The 21,337-nt window shown below is 37.1% G+C and overlaps 1 protein-coding gene across 5 annotated transcripts in view; it reads left to right on the top strand.

Moving 5' to 3' along the window:
• LOC128222209 (uncharacterized) overlaps positions 1-21,337 on the top strand; it is a 36,048-nt gene that overhangs the window by 9,181 nt on the left and 5,530 nt on the right. For 3 of the 5 annotated variants that reach the window (XM_052931130.1, XM_052931131.1, XM_052931129.1), the window contains one exon: positions 633-3,391. The exons of the other annotated variants lie outside the window; for them this stretch is intronic. In XM_052931130.1, coding sequence (XP_052787090.1) covers positions 633-2,824 — 2,192 coding nt within the window. In that variant the 3' untranslated portion in view covers positions 2,825-3,391. Of the gene's footprint in view, positions 1-632; positions 3,392-21,337 lie in introns of those variants that run through there. 5 annotated transcript variants of the gene reach the window in all.

Here is a 21,337-nt window from a genome sequence, read left to right as displayed (position 1 = left end):
TGCCCTACATCGAAGTTCAAGTTCACACTTTACGGGGGATTTCCAAATAACATGACTCATGAATTTAAAGACCCAAGTAATAACCATAAGGACAAATGTACATTGAAATGAATGGAATGCTGTATAAAAGCATATACACTTCAGTTAGAATATTGCTCAACATCCAGTATGCATCAGTTATATCTCTATTTAATACATCAATACTTTAAATATCACTTCGTGGGCATTTAAATTATGCATACTGCTGGTTTTCGTTTTGATGCGAAATTGGTCAAGAGTATAAATCGATTGACCTATGATTTAACTTAACGTAAGATAATAATATATATTGAATTAATAAATGTTTTGTTCTTAGACACATCTGATTATTGTGTCCAGAATGGAATCAACTAAGACGGTCAATCGTATTATTCGTTATTTAGTATTTTCTAACCTAACATAACACTATATATTGTCATATGATTTTTTATTTATCTCCGTTGCAATATGAGCCTAGTTCATTGGCTTGCAAAACCCTTGCAATATCATAGGATATTGAAATTAAACTTGTGCATTGCACACACATCGAATTACGCTGTTTTATACCAAGGTCTAGATTACTGTGAAAAAATACTTATTGAATCTCTTCACAGATTTGCGACAGAGGCTGGCCAAATACTACCATAAGAGACTCAACCACGCGCCCATTTCGCCCCTGATGCCTGACATGGACGAGAAATTGGACAAGTTTTACGTCCCTCCTAAAATCTTTGAGAAGAACCACAGAAAGATTGGTGCAGCTGAAAAAGAAAAGGGAACTCCTGTAACATCTTATAGACACTTGATCTGTAAAACTAGTAAATTTGGAGACCACGTGTTTATCGTCGGTGAGGCCGGGATGGGAAAGTCGTCCTGTGCCACAATGTGTGCACTGAAATGGGCCAATCAGTTTTCACCAACGAATACGATTAATGAACAGGACGAAAATTATTCAAATCTAAGGTCATTTGAGTCTGCGAAACTGGAAAGGATTATTCAATCCAACAGCGTTTTTAAACAAAATTTCCGTCCTAAAACAGAGCTGGATGACCAATTTCAGGATGATACTTTCTTTCAGAAAGTTGAGTTTTTATTTCACCTCACTCTAAGAGATTGCTGTCACCTCTGCGACTTAACAGACATTATACAAGATCAGCTTATAAACACAATTTACCAAGACGATGAGAAATCCGCTGCACTTTGCACTTTGCGTAGTGTCCTGTACAACAAAAAGTGCGTGATCATAGTAGACGGCCTGGATGAATGGACTCATCCCAATGAAACGAACTATAGATGTTCAGAAAAAGACAAAGTAATTCCTCATCTAGCGCCGAACATAGACGCAACTGTTTTGATAACATCACGACCCTGGAGAATGTCACAACAGCGCGTTAAAGACACGAGCATAGATACGTACATGGAGATAGAGGGGACTACAGATATGCTGTTTCTGCTTCATAAAACTATTAACAGTCTTAATGAAACAGTAACTGAAAATAAAACGTTGCCTGATTTCCTCCGGTTTATTAGAAACATGAAGATTGAACATCTTCTATCGGTTCCCATTATATCAATGTTGCTGGTCTGTTTGTGGTTTGATGGGGAACATGAATCTAGTTCACTATGTGGTATTTACGCATATACTATTGAAATGTTTGTGCGAAAACCCCTTCCTATGCCTACCGTTTCCCTGAAAACGATTTCATTCCCACAATGTTTCAAGGATAAGGAACATGCACACACGTACTACAGCGTCATCATGGAGTTGGCACAACTTGCTTTTACGACATTGTTCTCGAACGACCAAACATCGTCCTTGGTGTTTAAGAAAGTTGACGTTATGGCACACGATCATCTCGTGTTTGTTCTGAAGTCGGGAATCTTGCAAGAAACAAAAGCAGCGTCTTTGATTAAAAAGTCATCGAGTTACTCTTTCATCCACAAAACAGTTCAGGAATTTCTTGCTGCATTATACATGTCCCACCGTACCGAAGAATTTTATAGAGTATTTAAACCTTATTATGAGAATAACACTGATAGTGCGGATGTTTCACAGGTTTTTATCTTCCTGTGTGGTCTAAACATTGAGTTAGCAAATGAAATGTCTGTCATGATATCCGATAGACCGTCACACTCCAAGGAACAAATACCTCCAGAAGTACGTACGATTTTTTCTGGTTATGTGGAAGCCCAAGATAATTGTATAAAAGTATCGGATATAAAACTGTTGCTCTACAGATTTGATTATCTCATGTTTGGCAATTCCGAACTATTAAATGACTTACTGTTGATAAACAAGTCTAAGGTACGCTTTATTCATGCCTGTTCCGAAACAAATGAGACAACACTTCGGGAGGTGTTCATTTGCTCCACTGATACTCTTACAAATGTATGGATGTGTGAACAAACAGGAAAGTATGACCTTTCTGCGTGCAACTGTCTTCAAGATTTATGCATAGTTGGATCTGAAGTAACAGATATAGTTGTCAACACTAAGTGTTTAGTTTCATTAGACTTAACCAATGTTTCGGAAAGGGTTCAATACAGTATGCTGCAGTCACTTCAGCGTGAATCGGTGAATTTCAAAGAATTTCGTATAGAAATCATAACAAATATGAATTTATTCTATCAGACTCTTCCTCGGCTAAAACATTTGGAAAAACTGAACATAATCATTGCAGACCTCAGTGATAAAGCATTTCCTCTCCTCCCAGCCTCTCTCACTGATGTTTATCTTTATCAGGTGAAAATGACGGCGCCGTCGTTGATAAATCTAATTGAGAGGCTGGAAAAAAAACAATCATAGTGTGAAGTGTTCACTATGGGATTGCAATGTGCAACCAAACAATAAATATGAAGTTATCATGTGTTGTATTCGGTTAAACGCCAAGTTTGATTCTGATATCAAGGGCAGAGAATTCTTCTCCTTTCAGTTAATTAGTAGGAAACAAAAGTAAATGTTTAAATTGTGTATAATGAACATGTTTCAAAGTACGATAGCGGCAATTCGTAATCATTTTACCATGTACAATACTTTCCTGATTGTGCGTATTTGTGCTTTTTAAACTTATTTTGATTTCAGGAAAAAAAGCAAACGCACAATTTGTAAAGTTTTGTGAATTATATTGTAACTATAATTGATATCACTATAGCAATACAATATCCAAATATGCAATGTAAACCAGCAATGCAGGTAACATATGGAAACCGTTATGTTTAAACAGAAACAAAAAAAGTATTGTTTTAATGAAAAAATAAACTGGCTGGCTAGCATAAGTATTACTATCATTCTATTTTCCGTGTTGTTGCATTTGATAGTAATATGTCTAAGAAATAAATAATTTGAGGTTATAATAAATCATTTTTCAGTGTTTTACGTTTTCTGTTAGTATATCGTATGAATGATAAAATGTTACTATTATTTCTTCCAAAATGCAAAAGTGAGCATGAAGATAATTGGCTTTGAAATAAATTTTATTATGATATGCTTTCCATTGGTTTATAGATATTAATCAGCGAAATACAAATGATATTTCACTGTTTTAAACAGAAAAACAGCATTATGATATTGTTCAATGTAACAATAACATATTGTTCAATGTAACAATGTTATGAAAATTCAGCCCGCTTTTAGTTCAAAATCAAACGTCAGTAAGCAGATGGGACGCAATGACGTCATCTCCGGAATGAACATAGTATTTTGGTTAAAAAACACAATTGACTTTCATTTAATGTCATTTTTAGTCAAACAATAAAAATGACACATGTTTGTTTCTATGAGAGATTGAAATATAGTTCACCCCGTGAATGAAAAGAGTAAATAGTTCACTCATGGCTTCGCTACTCGTGGAATATATCTTTGGTGCTTACTCGTTGACATATAATACGAACGTACACTGAAAACATGATTATGATCTTTGTTAAACTCTTGAAAATTAGCGTTTTTATAATTATTGCTAGCTTTGCACAGTCATCATGAACGTTATTTGTACTAATTTTGTTGTTTAATTATGTATGAATATTGATAACACAGCGGTTTTATTCAAAAGAAATTTGTGTATCAATATTGATTAGGTCTCCTTTTTATCGCATTATGTCGTCGTCATGAAAGACACAATCTAAGTTTATACAAATGATATCCACAGTTGTGCAAAAAAATGATAGAAAACGTGACACTCCAAAGAATATAAATAGCTCAGATATTTCGAAATTTAGTGAAAAGCTTACTTGTTATCGCAAAGTCAAATCAGTCATAAGACTGTTAGATTGTGCAGACAATTTAGTTTTATTAGAAATGATAAATGATAACAAATTTAATAATGTATCTGCTGTTTATCTCCGACTTAGGAACTGACAGATTTCCTCGATAAAATCGCCAAAACTTTTGAGACAATTATTAAATCTTATCGTTTTGCCGATATCGGACAGTTTCAAATCCAAAGTTCTGATGCTCGTGATACTATGAGTCCTGTTATTCTATTCTATTCAAAGGATACTCTGACAGCCTACATGCAACTAACGTGGCCATACTTACAATAATACAAATTTCGGCTGGTAAGCATTCACACGTGTGCAAATAGACACATGTACTTGTAAGCATTCACACGTGTCCAAATAACCATAAGTACTTGTAAACATTCACACGTGTCCAAGTAGACACATGTACTTGTAAGCATTCACAAGTGTCCAAGTAGACACATGAACACATGAACTTGTAATTATTCACACGTGTCCAAATATATATATATATATGACCATGTAAGCATTCACACGTGTCCAAAAAGATACATGACTATGTTAGCATTCACACATGTCCAAATAGGTACATGACCATGTAAGCATTTACACGTGTCTAAATAGATACATGACAATGAAAGCATTTACACGTGTCCAAATAGGTACATGATCATGTAAGCATTCACATGTGTCCAAATAGGTTCATGACCATGTAAGCATTTACTCGTGTCCAAATAGATTCATGCAAATGTAAGCATTCACACGTGTCCAAATAGATGCATGGCCATGTAAGCATTCACATGTGCCCAAATAGATACATGACCATGTAAGCATTCACATGTGTCCAAATAGATGCATGGCCATGTAAGCATTCACATGTGTCCAAATAAATACATGACCATGTAAGCATTCAAACGTGTGAAAAATAGATGCATGGCCATGTAATCACCCACAAGTGTCCAAATAGATATATGACCATGTAAGCATTCACACGTGGCCAAATAAATACATGTATTTGTAAGTATTCACACTTGGCCAAAAAGATACATCACCATGTAAGCATTCATACGTGTCCATATAGATGCAAGGCCATGTAAGCACTCACACGTATCAAAATAGATACATGACCATGTAAGCATTCACACGTCTCCAAATAGATACATGGCCATGTAAGCATTCACACGTATCAAAATAGATACATGGCCATGTAAGCACTCACACGTACCAAAATAGATACATGACCAAGTAAGCATTCAAACGTGTCCAAATAGATACATGACGGTGTAAGCATTCACACGTGGCCAAATAGATACATGACCATGTAAGCATTCACACGTGTCCAAATAGATACACGACCATGTAAGCATTCACACGTATCAAAATAGATACATGTATATGTAAGTATTCACACGTGTCCAAAAAGATACATGACCATGTAAGCATCCACACGTGTCGAAATAGATGCATGGCCATGTAAGCACTCACACGTATCAAAATAGATGCATGACCATGTAAGCATTCACACGTGTCCATATAGATACATGACCATGTAAGTATTCATACGTATCAAAATAGATGCATGGCCATGTAAGCATTCACACGTATCAAAATAGATGCATGGCCATGTAAGCATTCACACGTGTCCAAATAGATACATGATCATGTAAGTATTCATACGTGTCCATATAAATACATGGCCATGTAAGCATTCACACGTGTCCAAATAGATACATGGCCATGTAAGCATTCACACGTATCAAAATAGATACATGGCCATGAAAGCACTCACACGTATCAAAATAGATACATGACCATGTAAGCATTCATACGTATCAAAATAGATGCACGACCATGTAAGCATTCACACGCGGCCAAAAAGATACATGACCATGTAAGCACTCACACGTATCAAAATAGATACATGGCCATGTAAGCATTCATACGTGTCCATATAGATGCATGGCCATGTAAACACTCACACGTGTCCAAATAGATTAATGACCATGTAAGCATTCACACGTGGCCAAAGAGATACATCACCATGTAAGCACTCACACGTATCAAAATAGATACATGGCCATGTTAGCATTCACACGTGTCCAAATAGATACATGACCATGTAAGCATTTATACGTGTCCAAATAGATACATGACCAAGGAAGCACTATCACGTATCAAAATAGATACATGGCCATGTAAGTATTCACACGTGTCCAAATAGATGCATGGCCATGTAAGCACTCACACGTGGCCAAAAAGATACATGACCATGTAAGCATTCACACGTATCAAAATAGATGCATGACCATGTAAGCATTCACATGTATCAAAATAGATGCATGGCCATGTAAGCACTCACACGTGGCCAAAATAGATACATGGCCATGTAAGTATTCACACGTGTCCAAATAGATGCATGGCCATGTAAGCACTCACACGTGGCCAAAAAGATACATGACCATGTAAGCATTCACACGTATCAAAATAGGTGCATGGCCATGTAAGCATTCACACGTATCAAAATAGATACATGACCATGTAAGCACTCACAAGTGTCAAAATAGATGCATGACCATGTAAGCATTCACACGTATCCAAATAGGTACATGACCAAGTAAGCACTCACACGTATCCAAAAAGATAGATGACCATGTAAGCACTCACACGTGTTCAAATAGATACATTGCCATGTAAGCATTCACTCGTGGCCAAATACATGCATGGCCATGTAAGCATTCACTCGTGGCCAAATAGATACATGGCCATGTAAGCATTCACACGTATCCAAATAGATACATGGCAAACTAAGCACTCAAACGTATCCAAGTAGATACATGGCCAAGTAAGCATTCACACGTATCCAAATAGATGCAAGGCCATGTAAGCATTCACACGTGTCCAAATAGATGCATGGCCATGTAAGCATTCACATGTGTCCAAAATGGTTCATGACCATGTAATCATTTACTTGTGTCAAAATAGATTCATGAAAATGTAAGCATTCACACGTGTCCAAATAGATGCATGGCCATGTAAGCATTCACATGTGCCCAAATAGATACATGACCATGTAAGCATTCACATGTGTCCAAATAGATGCATGGCCATGTAAGCATTCACACGTATCAAAATAGATACATGGCCATGTAAGCACTCACACGTATCCAAATAGATACATGGCCAAGTATGCATTCACACGTATCAAAATAGATACATGGCCATGTAAGCATTCACACGTGGCCAAATAGATACATGACCATGTAAGAACTCACACGTATCAAAATAGATACATGGCCATGTAAGCACTCACACGTATCCAAATAGATAGATGGCCAAGTAAGCATTCACACGTATCAAAATAGATACATGGCCATGTAAGCATTCACACGTGGCCATATAGATACATGACCATGTAAGAACTCACACGTATCGAAATAGATACATGACCATGTAAGCATTCACAAGTGTCAAAATAGATACATGACCATGTAAGGATTCACACGTATCAAAATAGATACATGACCATGTAAGCATTCACACGTATCAAAATAGATACATGAACTTTTAAGCACTCACACGTGGCCAAAAAGATACATGACCATGTAAGAACTCACATGTGTCCAAATAGATACATGACCATGTAAGCACTCAAAAGTGGCCAAAAAGATACATGACCATGTAAGCATTCACACATGTCCAAATAGGTACATGACCATGTAAGCATTCACACGTATCAAAATAGACACATGGCCATGTAAGCACTCAAACGTATCAAAATAGATACATGGCCATGTAAGCATTCACACGTATCAAAATAGATACATGGCCATGTAAGCACTCACACGTATCAAAATATATACATGGCCATGTAAACATTCACACGTATCAAAATAGATACATGGCCATGTAAGAATTCACACGTGTCCAAATAGATACATGACCAAGTAAACATTCACACATTGCCAAATAGATACATGGCCATGTAAGCATTCACACATGTCCAAATAGATACCTGACCATGTAAACATTCACACGTGGCCAAATAGATACATGGCCAAGTAAGCACTCACACGTATCAAAATAGATACATGGCCATGTAAGCATTCACACGTGTCAAAATAGATACATGGCCATGTAAGCATTCACACGTGCCCAAATAGATACATGACCATGTAAGCATTCACATGTGTCCAAATAGATGCATGGCCATGTAAGCATTCACACGTATCCAAATAGATACATGGCCAAGTAAGCATTCACACGTATCAAAATAGATACATGGCCAAGTAAGCATTCACACGTATCAAAATAGATACATGGCCATGTAAGCACTCACACGTATCCAAATAGATACATGGCCAAGTATGCATTCACACGTATCAAAATAGATACATGGCCATGTAAGCATTCACACGTGGCCAAATAGATACATGACCATGTAAGAACTCACACGTATCAAAATAGATACATGGCCATGTAAGCACTCACACGTATCCAAATAGATAGATGGCCAAGTAAGCATTCACACGTATCAAAATAGATACATGGCCATGTAAGCATTCACACGTGGCCATATAGATACATGACCATGTAAGAACTCACACGTATCGAAATAGATACATGACCATGTAAGCATTCACAAGTGTCAAAATAGATACATGACCATGTAAGGATTCACACGTATCAAAATAGATACATGACCATGTAAGCATTCACACGTATCAAAATAGATACATGAACTTTTAAGCACTCACAGGTGGCCAAAAAGATACATGACCATGTAAGAACTCACATGTGTCCAAATAGATACATGACCATGTAAGCACTCAAAAGTGGCCAAAAAGATACATGACCATGTAAGCATTCACACATGTCCAAATAGGTACATGACCATGTAAGCATTCACACGTATCAAAATAGACACATGGCCATGTAAGCACTCACACGTATCAAAATAGATACATGGCCAAGTAAGCATTCACACGTATCAAAATAGATACATGGCCATGTAAGCACTCACACGTATCAAAATAGATACATGGCCATGTAAACATTCACACGTATCAAAATAGATACATGGCCATGTAAGAATTCACACGTGTCCAAATAGATACATGACCAAGTAAACATTCACACATTGCCAAATAGATACATGGCCATGTAAGCATTCACACATGTCCAAATAGATACCTGACCATGTAAACATTCACACGTGGCCAAATAGATACATGGCCAAGTAAGCATTCACACGTATCAAAATAGATACATGGCCATGTAAGCATTCACACGTATCAAAATAGATACATGGCCATGTAAGCATTCACACGTGTCCAAATAGATACATGACCATGTAAGCATTCACATGTGTCCAAATAGATGCATGGCCATGTAAGCATTCACACGTATCCAAATAGATACATGGCCAAGTAAGCATTCACACGTATCAAAATAGATACATGGCCAAGTAAGCATTCACACGTATCAAAAAAGATACATGGCCATGTAAGCACTCACACGTATCCAAATAGATACATGGCCAAGTATGCATTCACACGTATCAAAATAGATACATGGCCATGTAAGCATTCACACGTGGCCAAATAGATACATGACCATGTAAGAACTCACACGTATCAAAATAGATACATGGCCATGTAAGCACTCACACGTATCCAAATAGATAGATGGCCAAGTAAGCATTCACACGTATCAAAATAGATACATGGCCATGTAACCATTCACACGTGGCCATATAGATACATGACCATGTAAGAACTCACACGAATCGAAATAGATACATGACCATGTAAGCATTCACAAGTGTCAAAATAGATACATGACCATGTAAGGATTCACACGTATCAAAATAGATACATGACCATGTAAGCATTCACACGTATCAAAATAGATACATGAACTTTTAAGCACTCACACGTGGCCAAAAAGATACATGACCATGTAAGAACTCACATGTGTCCAAATAGATACATGACCATGTAAGCACTCAAAAGTGGCCAAAAAGATACATGACCATGTAAGCATTCACACATGTCCAAATAGGTACATGACCATGTAAGCATTCACACGTATCAAAATAGACACATGGCCATGTAAGCACTCACACGTATCAAAATAGATACATGGCCATGTAAGCATTCACACGTATCAAAATAGATACATGGCCATGTAAGCACTCAAACGTATCAAAATATATACATGGCCATGTAAACATTCACACGTATCAAAATAGATACATGGCCATGTAAGAATTCACACGTGTCCAAATAGATACATGACCAAGTAAACATTCACACATTGCCAAATAGATACATGGCCATGTAAGCATTCACACATGTCCAAATAGATACCTGACCATGTAAACATTCACACGTGGCCAAATAGATACATGGCCAAGTAAGCACTAACACGTATCAAAATAGATACATGGCCATGTAAGCATTCACACGTGTCAAAATAGATACATGGCCATGTAAGCATTCACACGTGCCCAAATAGATACATAACCAAGTAAGCACTCACATGTGTCCAAATAGATACATGGCCATGTAAGCATTCATACGTGTCCATATAGATACATGGCCATGTAAGCATTCAAACGTGGCCAAATAGTTACATGGCCAAGTAAGCACTCACACGTATCAAAATATATACATGGCCATGTAAGCATTCACACTTGTCCAAATAGATACATGACCAAGTAAGCATTCACACGTAGCCAAATAGATACATGGCCAAGTAAGCACTCACACGTATCAAAATAGATACATGACCATGTAAGAACTCACATGTGTCCAAATAGATACATGGCCATGTAAGCATTCATACGTGTTCATATAGATACATGACCATGTAAGCATTCACACGTATCCATATAGATGCATGACCACGAAAGCACTCACACGTATCAAAATAGATACATGACCATGTAAGCATTCACACGTGTCCAAATAAATACATGACCAAGTAAGCATTCACACGTGGCAAAACAGATACATGACCAAGGAAGCACTCACACGTATCAAAATAGATACATGACCATGTAAGCATTCACACGTGTCCAAATAGATACATGGTAATGTAAGCACTCACTCGTGGCAAAAATGATACATGACCAAGTAAGCTTCACACGTGTCCGAATAGATACATGACCATATAAGCACTCACGCGTGTCCAAATAGTTACATGGCCATGTAAGCACTCACACGTATAAAATAGATACACGACCATGTAAACACTCACACGTATCCAAATAGATACATGACCATGTAAGCATTCACACGTGTCCAAATAGATACATGTATATGTAAGTATTCACACTTGGCCAAAAAGATACATGACCATGTAAATATTCACACGTGGCCAAAATAGATACATGGCCATGTAACACTCACACGTGTCTAAATAGATACATGGCCATTTAGCATTCACACTTGTCCAAATAGATACATGTATCTGTAAGTATTCACACGTGACCAAAAAGATACATGACCATGTAAGTATTCACACGTGGCCAAAATAGATACATGGCCATGTAAGCACTCACACGTGTCCAAATAGATACATGGCCATGTAAGCATTCACACCTGTCCAAATAAATACTTGGCCATGTAAGCACTCATACGTGTCCATATAGATCCATGGCCATGTAAGCACTCACACGTGGCCAAAAAGATACATGACCATGTAAGCATTCACACGTGTCAAAATAGATACATGACCATGTAAGCACTTACACGTTTCAAAATAGGTGCATGGCCACGTAAGCATTCACACGTATCAAAATAGATACATGGCCATGTAAGCATTCATACGTGTCCAAATAGATACATGGCCATGTAAGCACTCACACGTATCAAAATAGATACATGGCCATGTAAGAATTCATACGTGTCTAAATAGATACATGGCCATGTAAGCATTCACACGTGTCCAAATAGATACATGAACATGTAAGCATGCATACGTGTCCAAATAGATACATGACCAAGTAAGCATTCACACGCATCAAAATAGATACATGACCATGTAAGTATTCACACGTGTCCAAAAAGATACATGACCAAGTAAGCATTCATACGTATCAAAATAGATACATGGCCATGTAAGCATTCATACGTGTCCAAATAGATACATGACCAAGTAAGCATTCACACGTATCAAAATAGATACATGACCATGTAAGCATTCATACGTGTCCAAATAGATACATGACCAAGTAAGCATTCACACGAATCAAAATAGATACATGACAATGTAAGCATTCACACGTGTCCAAATAGATACATGACCAAGTAAGCACTCACACGTATCAAAATAGATACATGACCATGTAAGCATTCATACATGTCCATATAGATACATGGCCATGTAAGCACTCACACGTGTCCAAATAGATACATGACTGAGTAAGCATTCACACGTATCAAAATAGATACATGACCAAGTAAGCATTCACACGTGGCCAAATAGATACATGACCAAGTAAGCATTCACACCTATCAAAATAGATACATGACCATGTTAGCATTGATACGTGGCCAAAAAGATGCATGACCATGTAAGCATTCACACGTATAAAAAATAGATACATGACAAAGTAAGCACTCAAACGTGTCCAAATAGATACATGACCATGTAAGCACTCACACGTGTCCAAATATATACATGACCAAGTAAGCATTCACACCAATCAAAATAGATACATGACCATGTTAGCATTGATACGTGGCCCAAAAGATGCATGACCATGTAAGCATTCACACGTATCCAAATAGATACATGACCATGTAAGCACTCACACGTATCAAAATAGATGCATGACCATGTAAGCATTCAAACGTATCCAAATATATACATGACCAAGTAAGCATTCACACGTATCAAAATAGATACATGACCATGTAAGCACTCACACGTGTCCAAAAAGATACATGACCAAGTAAGCATTCACACGTATCAAAATAGATACATGACCATGTAAGCACTCACACGTGTCCAAATAGATACATGACCAAGTAAGCACTCACACGTGTCCAAATATATACATGACCAAGTAAGCATTCACACCAATCAAAATAGATACATGACCATGTTAGCATTGATACGTGGCCCAAAAGATGCATGACCATGTAAGCATTCACACGTATCCAAATAGATACATGACCATGTAAGCACTCACACGTATCAAAATAGATGCATGACCATGTAAGCATTCAAACGTATCCAAATAGATACATGACCAAGTAAGCATTCACACGTATCAAAATAGATACATGACCATGTAAGCACTCACACGTGTCCAAAAAGATACATGACCAAGTAAGCATTCACACGTATCAAAATAGATACATGACCATGTAAGCACTCACACGTGTCCAAAAAGATACATGACCAAGTAAGCACTCACACGTATCAAAATAAATACATGGCCATGTAAGCATTCAAACGTGGCCAAATAGATACATGACCAAGTAAGCAGTCACACGTATCAAAATAGATACATGACCATGTAAGCATTCACACGTGGCCAAAAAGATACATGAACAAGTAAGCACTCAAAAGGATCAAAATAGATGCATGACCATGTAAGTATTCACACCTGTCCAAATAGATCCATGGCCATGTAAGCATTCACACGTATCCAAATAGATACATGGCCTTGTAAGCACTCACACGTGTCCAAATAGATACATGGCCGTGTAAGCACTCACACGTATCAAAATAGATGCATGACCATGTAAGCATTCACACGTGTCCAAATAGATGCATGACCATGTAAGCATTCACACGTGTCCGAATAGATACATGGCCATGTAAGCACTCACACGTATCAAAATAGATGCATGACCATGTAAGCACTCACAAGTGTCCAAATAGATACATGACCAAGTACGCACTCACACTTATCAAAATAGATACATGGCCATGTAAGCACTCATACGTGTCCAAATAGATACATCACTAAGAAAGCACTCACACGTATCAAAATAGATTCATGGCCATGTAAGCATTCACACGTAGCCAAATAGATACATGACCAAGAAAGCATTCACACGTATCAAAATAGATACATGACCATGTAAGCATTCACACGTGGTCAAAAAGGTACATGACCATGTAAGCACTCACACGTATCAAAATAGATACATGACCATGTAAGCATTCACACGTGGCCAAAAAGATAAATGACCATGTAAGCATTCACACTTATCCAAATAGATACATGACCATGTAAGCATTCACACGTGTCCAAAAAGATGCATGACCATGTAAGCACTCACACGTATCAAAATAGATACATGACCATGTAAGCATTCACACCTGACCAAAAAGATACATGACCATGTGAACATTCACACGTGTCCAAATAGATGCATGGCCAAGTAAAGCATTTACAGGTATCAAAATATATACATGCCCATGTAAGCATTCACACGTATCCAAATAGATACATGACCATGTAAGCATTCACACGTGGCCAAAAAAGATAAATGACCATGTAAGCATTCACACTTATCCAAATAGATACATGACCATGTAAGCATTCACACGTGTCCAAAAAGATGCATGACCATGTAAGCACTCACACGTATCAAAATAGATACATGACCATGTAAGCATTCACACCTGACCAAAAAGATACATGACCATGTGAACATTCACACGTGTCCAAATAGATGCATGGCCAAGTAAAGCATTTACAGGTATCAAAATATATACATGCCCATGTAAGCATTCACACGTATCCAATTAGATACATGACCATGTAAGCATTCACACGTGTCCAAATAGATGCATGGCCAAGTAAGCATCCACACGTATCAAAATAGATATATGACCATGTAAGCACTCACACGTATCAAAATAGATGCATGACCATGTAAGCATTCACACGTATCCAAATAGATACATGACCATGTAAGCACTCACACGTATCAAAATAGATGCATGACCATGTAAGCATTCACACGTGTCAAAAAAGATACATGACCAAGTAAGCACTCACACGTATCAAAATAGATACATAGCCATTTAAGCATTCACACGTGGCCATATAGATACATGACCAAGCAAGCACTCACACCTGTCCAAATAGATACATGACCATGTAAGCAATCACACGTGTCCAAATATATACATGACCAAGTAAGCATTCACACGTGGCCAAATAGATACATGACCAAGTAAGCATTCACACGTGGCCAAATAGATACATGACCAAGTAAGCATTCACACCTATCAAAATAGATAAATGACCATGTTTGCATTGATACGTGGCCAAAAAGATGCATGACCATGTAAGCATTCACACGTATAAAAAATAGATACATGACCATGTAAGCACTCACACGTATCAAAATAGATGCATGACCATGTAAGCATTCACACGTATCCAAATAGATACATGACCAAGTAAGCATTCACACGTATCCAAATATATACATGCCCATGTAAGCATTTACACGTATCCAAATAGATACATGACCATGTAAGCATTCACACGTGGCCAAAAAGATACATTACCATATAAGCATTCACACGTGTCTAAATAGAGGCATGGCCAAGTAAGCATCCACACGTATCAAAATAGATATATGACCATGTAAGCACTCACACGTATCAAAATAGATGCATGACCATGTAAGCATTCACACGTATCCAAATAGATACATGACCATGTAAGCACTCACACGTATCAAAATAGATGCATGACCAAGTAAGCATTCACACGTGTCCAAAAAGATACATGACCAAGTAAGCACTCCTACGTATCAAAATAGATACATGGCCATTGAAGCATTCACACGTGGCCATATAGATATATGACCAAGTAAGCACTCACACGTGTCCAAATAGATACATGACCATGTAAGCAATCACACGTGTCCAAATATATACATGACCAAGTAAGCATTCACACGTGGCCAAATAGAAACATGACCAAGTAAGCATTCACACCTGGCCAAATAGATACATGACCAAGTAAGCATTCACACCAATCAAAATAGATACATGATCATGTTAGCATTGATACGTGGCCAAAAAGATGCATGACCATGTAAGCATTCACACGTATCCAAATAGATACATGACCATGTAAGCACTCACACGTATCAAAATAGATGCATGACCATGTAAGCATTCACACGTATCCAAATAGATACATGACCAAGTAAGCATTCACACGTATCAAAATAGATATATGACCATGTAAGCACTCACACGTGTCCAAAAAGATACATGACCAAGTAAGCACTCACACGTATCAAAATAAATACATGGCCATGTAAGCATTCACTAGTGGCCATATAGATACATGACCATGTAAGCACTCACACGTATCCAAATAGATACATGACCATATAAGCACTCACACGTGTCCAAATATATACATGACCAAGTAAGCGTTCACACGTGGCCAAATAGATACATGACCTTGTAAGCATTCACACGTGGCCATATAGATACATGACCAAGTAAGCACTCACACGTGTCCAAATAGATAAATGACCATGTAAGCACTCACACCTGTCCAAATATATACATGACCAAGTAAGCATTCACACGTGGCCAAAAAGATACATGACCTTGTAAGCATTCACACGTTGCCAAATAGATACATGACCAAGTAAGCATTCACACGTATCAAAATAGATACATGACCATGTTAGCATTCACACGTGGCCAAAAAGATGCATGATCATGTAAGTATTTACACCTGTCCAAATAGATACATGACCATGTAAGCATTCACATTGTGGCCAAAAAGATACATGACCATGTAAGCACTCACACGTGTCCAAATGGATACATGACCAAGTAAGCACTCACACGTATCAAAATAGATGCATGACCATATAAGCATTCTCACCTGGCCAAAAAGATACATGACCATGTAAGCATTCAAACATGGCCAAAAAGATACATGACCAAGTAAGCATTCACACGTATCAAAATAGATACATGACCATGTAAACATTCACACGTGCACAAAAAGATACATGACCAAGTAAGCACTCAGAAGTATCAAAATAGATGCATGACCATGTAAGTATTCACACCTGTCCAAATAGATCCATGGCCATGTAAGCATTCACACGTATCCAAATAGATACATGGCAATGTAAGCACTCACACGTGTCCAAATAGATACATGGCCGTGTAAGCACTCACACGTATCAAAATAGATGCATGACCATGTAAGCATTCACACGTGTCCAAATAGATGCATGACCATGTAAGCATTCACACGTGTCCGAATAGATACCTGGCCATGTAAGCACTCACACGTATCAAAATAGATACATGACAATGTAAGCATTCACAGGTGTCCAAATAGATGCATGGCCAAGTAAGCATTCACACGTATCAAAATAGATATATGACCATGTAAGCATTCACACGTGTACAAATAGATGCATGGCCATGTAAGCATTTACACTTGTTCAATTAGATACATGACCATGTGAGCACTCACACGTATCAAAATAGATGCATGGCCATGTAAGCATTCACACGTGTCCAAATTGATACATGACCATGTAAGCACTCACACGTATCAAAATAGATGCATGACCATGTAAGCATTCACACGTATCCAAATAGATACATGGCCAAGTAAGCATTCACACGTATCAAAATAGATACATGACCATGTAAGCACTCACACGTGTCCAAAAAGATACATGGTCATGTAAGCATTCACACGTGGCCAAATAGATACATGACCAAGTAAGCACTCACACGTGTCCAAATAAATACATGACCATCTAAGCACTCACACGTGTCCAAATATATACATGACCAAGTAAGCATTCACACGTGGCCAAATAGATAAATGACCAAGTAAGCATTCACACGTATCAAAATAGATACATGACCATGTTAGCATTCACACGTTGCCAAAAAGATGCATGACCATGTAAGTATTCACACCTGTCCAAATAGATACATGACCATGTAAGCATTCACATGTGGCCAAAAAGATACATGACCATGTAAGCACTCACACGTGTCCAAATAGATACATGACCATGTAAGCACTCACACCTATCAAAATAGATGCATGACCATGTAAGCATTCACACGTATCAAAATAGATACATGACCATGTAAGCACTCACACGTATCAAAATAGATACATGTTCTTGTAAGTTTTCACACGTGGCCAAAAAGGTACATGACCATGTAAGCATTCATACGTGTCCATATCGGTGTTGGACCCTGTAAGCATTTAGACGTGTCCAAATAGGTACATGTATGTTTTATCTTATACCTAGCATTTCCTTTCCCATTTCCAATAGTTAAAATCCATTTCATCATACTATCGTTTTCTGATTCTTGATCATGCTAACGGTGTGTAGTCCAGGAATTTATATCGCGTCGCATAAAATAGCGTGACAAAGATTCATAACATTCTCTTATTTTCCCCGTGCCACCAGTAGCATGTAATATCTAGGAGCATGGTATTCAAAGAATCATGAGGATACGCACGAATCAGAGAACATTTCCTGTATATATAGACAACTAGTTGTTCGCCAATTCGAAGTTCATAAATTGAAAACGGTATCATAAACACTAGCAACTGGCAAATACAAAACAGAAGGCAAATTCGCGTCATCGATAGTGAAAGCGATTGACGTAAAATGACCTAGTTTTTGTCTAAGGTAATGACGCTTTGTTTAAAGTCGGAAAAAAATCAATGCCGCTGATTTAAGTTATTTTTTTGCGATGTGACATTAAGTAATTGCTTTCGTTTTAGCATTTTATTTTGGTAATATATAAACCATATTTTTTTTTCATTTTGCTCACTAAAGTGATTTCTGACTTGCTTCGCTTGAGTAGCTTCACTTGTCTTCCATGCCCAAACGTTCGGTACATATTCTTACAAGCAAGCCATTCATATTTGAACATTTGACATATAGCGGTAAGTTTTAATAAAATCGAAACCGATAAATGAAAACGGCTTATATAGTAAGGTATGTAATAAATGGAATATTACGATTGGACGCTTTTCTGCTGACCTGCATCACGTCTTGTTTGGTAAGTCAATTCGTATCCGTCTCCACCTGCGGGGTCGACGTTCGCACAGTGAATTCGACGTGATCATCTACAAGAAAAGCTCCCCTTTACATCAGTTATCACACATGAAAACGCGAAGATATTACATGTAAGAAACACACCTTTTTAACAAGTATATACAGCTAAACTATATAACTTTCAGCAAATGTACAAATTTAAGGACATGAATATACTTATTACAACCATGTACATTATGTTATAGATTTGAAATAATAGAAAACTTATATGAGCATCAATAAGTCATATTCACAAACGTGAAAGGAAAAATCTCAGTACATTTATTAGCCTCTTACAACGGCATGTTCAGTAAATTCAATAGATAACCCTTCAACTTTTTTATTTATAAAATATCTGTCAAAGAAAGCACAGGTATTCATATCAGTAAACACTAAAGAATAGTCTCAATGGATGTGTATTATATTCTGGTAAATATCATTTAAATTTGTGCTGATATAATTGTGTTTTTATCTCAACTGATAAGCGGCTGTTGTCTGTAGCACAATATATATTGTATAAAAATCGAAATATCTTATTTCTTGAAACTTGTTCCTGTGATAGTCTAAAATCTTTAAACAATGTTTAGGCTGTGTAGATCAGGAGTACGCTTAAACCCAGGAGCAAATTTAAAAATAATGTTCAATTGTGAGGACGAAAAAGCATTGCAGCTCTGAAGTTGATAATCATGGCATAACCCTACAAGAATTTGAGTCAGTGTCGTGATTTTTATTACATATGTACTCAGTATCATAATCAACGAGATCCTACCGTCATTGAATAACTGATAATAATTTAAAGATTTGTGGGTAAATCAGACTAGTGGACATATGTTTCATTAAATAGCAAACTGTGAATCTACATAATACCCTGGATTCCTATACAATATGATACTCATAGTAATCATTTTAAGAAGAGAGGAGCGGAGCGAGCGCTAAGACTTACCTGTTATATTGAGTTGATCAAAGGGAAATAACCTGTCAAATATTAAATCCAGTTTGGTGGGCTTTGGTTTATTTCATCTGTGGTTTGTCACAGTCAACGTTCGTAGCACAGCAAATTTCATGCAAATATCTTGAACACGTTTTGAGTCATTACCGAGGTCAAAAGTTTTACTCAACAACGCCAAAACCACAATGACATCAAGGCTATCTTGAATTTTTCGAAAAAAAACTGACTAGATAATTAAACCATAAACAACACAATGAACACTATTTAAATTCAAAAATTATCAAAATTTTATTGGGATCCATGATAGCGTCAATCGTGACACTATTCACAAAATCACGGCTTTTATATAGTAACAGATCCGAAATAGTCGTTAACGCAGACCTTTGTCACGTCTTTTCCCCTGGTCATGCAATGTCGTAATTAATAAAAAAAATGTAAGTAGAATTTCAATAATTGGCAGTTTATCTCGCATTGTATCGACGAAAGCAACTGCTACGTAGTCTGTACATATTGATCTTGATCGAATTCTATTGCCTTTTTTATTCATGATTTTTTTTTTATTTCTATTCATTTAGCGGACAATTGTTATCAGCTCCCGTGCATTTTTTTTAGTTCAAACCTGTTAGAAACTGCAGATGCCTAAATGCATATTGGCTTTTGTCTCACGCCATCTTAATTTCTTTCTGTATAATTGATATCTGCGACCACAGTAGGACGGCAGTCTCTTAACGAATATTAACCTTAAACGGTTATTCCAGCATGAGTGTATATATATATATATATATATATATATATATAGAGAGAGAGAGAGAGAGAGAGAGAGAGAGAGAGAGAGAGAGAGATAGATATACATCAATCTTATTCATGTCAACATGTAAAGACATTTATAAATTTTAGTAATGAATACTTCGAAAGCACGGTTGGTTCAGGGAGAAATCTTGCGTTACCAAGTTGGCATCCTTAACGTTAATGAAATAAATTCACCTTTCTTTAAAATACTCAACTCTTATTCATGTCTGGCAAAACTTTTAAAGCT

Source organism: Mya arenaria, chromosome 16 (genome assembly GCF_026914265.1).
Source record: "Mya arenaria isolate MELC-2E11 chromosome 16, ASM2691426v1".
In the NCBI taxonomy this organism is placed as follows: Eukaryota; Metazoa; Mollusca; class Bivalvia; order Myida; family Myidae; genus Mya; species Mya arenaria.
This window is presented reverse-complemented; position numbering and strand designations above follow the sequence as displayed.